The 1,317-nt window shown below is 48.7% G+C and overlaps 1 protein-coding gene across 1 annotated transcript in view; it reads right to left on the bottom strand.

The window, feature by feature from the left end:
• Positions 1 to 1,303, bottom strand: part of LOC116679434 (venom prothrombin activator nigrarin-D) — a gene marked incomplete at its 5' end in the record, with an annotated part of 7,917 nt that extends 6,614 nt beyond the window's left edge. The window contains 1 exon segment of the mRNA XM_032509079.1: positions 1,190 to 1,303. Within this exon segment, the coding sequence (XP_032364970.1) occupies positions 1,190 to 1,303 (114 nt within the window).
• Positions 1,304 to 1,317: the final 14 nt, after the last annotated feature.

Raw genomic sequence — 1,317 nt, forward strand, 5'->3', positions numbered from 1 at the left:
ACAACATCATCCATCCTGTGATGCCTTCACTGTCTCTGGAAAAACAACATCATCCATCCTGTGATGCCTTCACTGTCTCTGGAAAAACAACATCATCCATCCTGTGATGCCTTCACTGTCTCTGGAAAAACAACATCATCCATCCTGTGATGCCTTTACTGTCTCTGGAAAAACAACATCGTCCATCCTGTGATGCCTTCACTGTCTCTGAAAAACAACATCATCCATCCTGTGATGCCTTCACTGTCTCTGGAAAAACAACATCATCCATCCTGTGATGCCTTCACTGTCTCTGGAAAACAACATCATCCATCCTGTGATTCCTTCACTGTCTCTGGAAAAACAAACATCATCCATCCTGTGATGCTTCACTGTCTCTGGAAAACAACATCATCCATCCTGTGATGCTTCACTGTCTCTGGAAAAACAACATCATCCTCCTGCGATGCCTTCACTGTCTCTGAAAAACAACATCATCCATCCTGTGGATGCCTTCACTGTCTCTGAAAAACAACATCATCCATCCGTGCTGCCTTCACTGTCTCTGGGGAAAAACAACATCATCCATCCTGTGATGCCTTCACTGTCTCTGGAAAAACAACATCATCCATCCTGTGATGCCTTCACTTGTCTCTGGAAAACACATCATCCATCCTGTGATGCCTTCACTGTCTCTGGAAAAACAACATCGTCCATCCTCCTGTGATGCTTCACTGTCCTCTGAAAAACAACATCATCCATCCTGTGATGCCTTCACTGTCTCTGGAAAAACAACACCCTGTGTACCTGAGGTGGAGGTCTGTGGTTTGTTGTGTTCCTGAGGTGGAGGTCTGTGATTGGTTGTGTTCCTGAGGTGGAGGTCTGTGATTGGTTGTGTTCCTGAGGTGGAGGTCTGTGATTGGTTGTGTACCTGAGGTGGAGGTCTGTGATTGGTTGTGTACCTGAGGTGGAGGTCTGTGATTGGTTGTGTCCTGGAGGTGGAGGTCTGTGATTGGTTGTGTACCTGAGGTGGAGGTCTGTGATTGGTTGTGTACCTGAGGTGGAGGTCTGTGGTTGGTTGTGTACCTGAGGTGGAGGTCTGTGGTTGGTTGTGTACCTGAGGTGGAGGTCTGTGGTTTGTTGTGTACCTGAGGTGGAGGTCTGTGATTGGTTGGGTACCTGAGGTGGAGGTCTGTGATTGGTTGGGTACCTGAGCTGCAGGTCTTGCCGCGGTACTGCGGGGAACAGAGACACAGGAAGTCTCCTCGGTCCAGAGTGCAGATGCCCCGGTTCTGACAGGGGTTGGTCTGACACGGGTCCAGATCTGCAGAGAGACAC

Source organism: Etheostoma spectabile, unplaced genomic scaffold (assembly GCF_008692095.1).
Source record: "Etheostoma spectabile isolate EspeVRDwgs_2016 unplaced genomic scaffold, UIUC_Espe_1.0 scaffold00013012, whole genome shotgun sequence".
Taxonomy (NCBI): domain Eukaryota; kingdom Metazoa; phylum Chordata; class Actinopteri; order Perciformes; family Percidae; genus Etheostoma; species Etheostoma spectabile.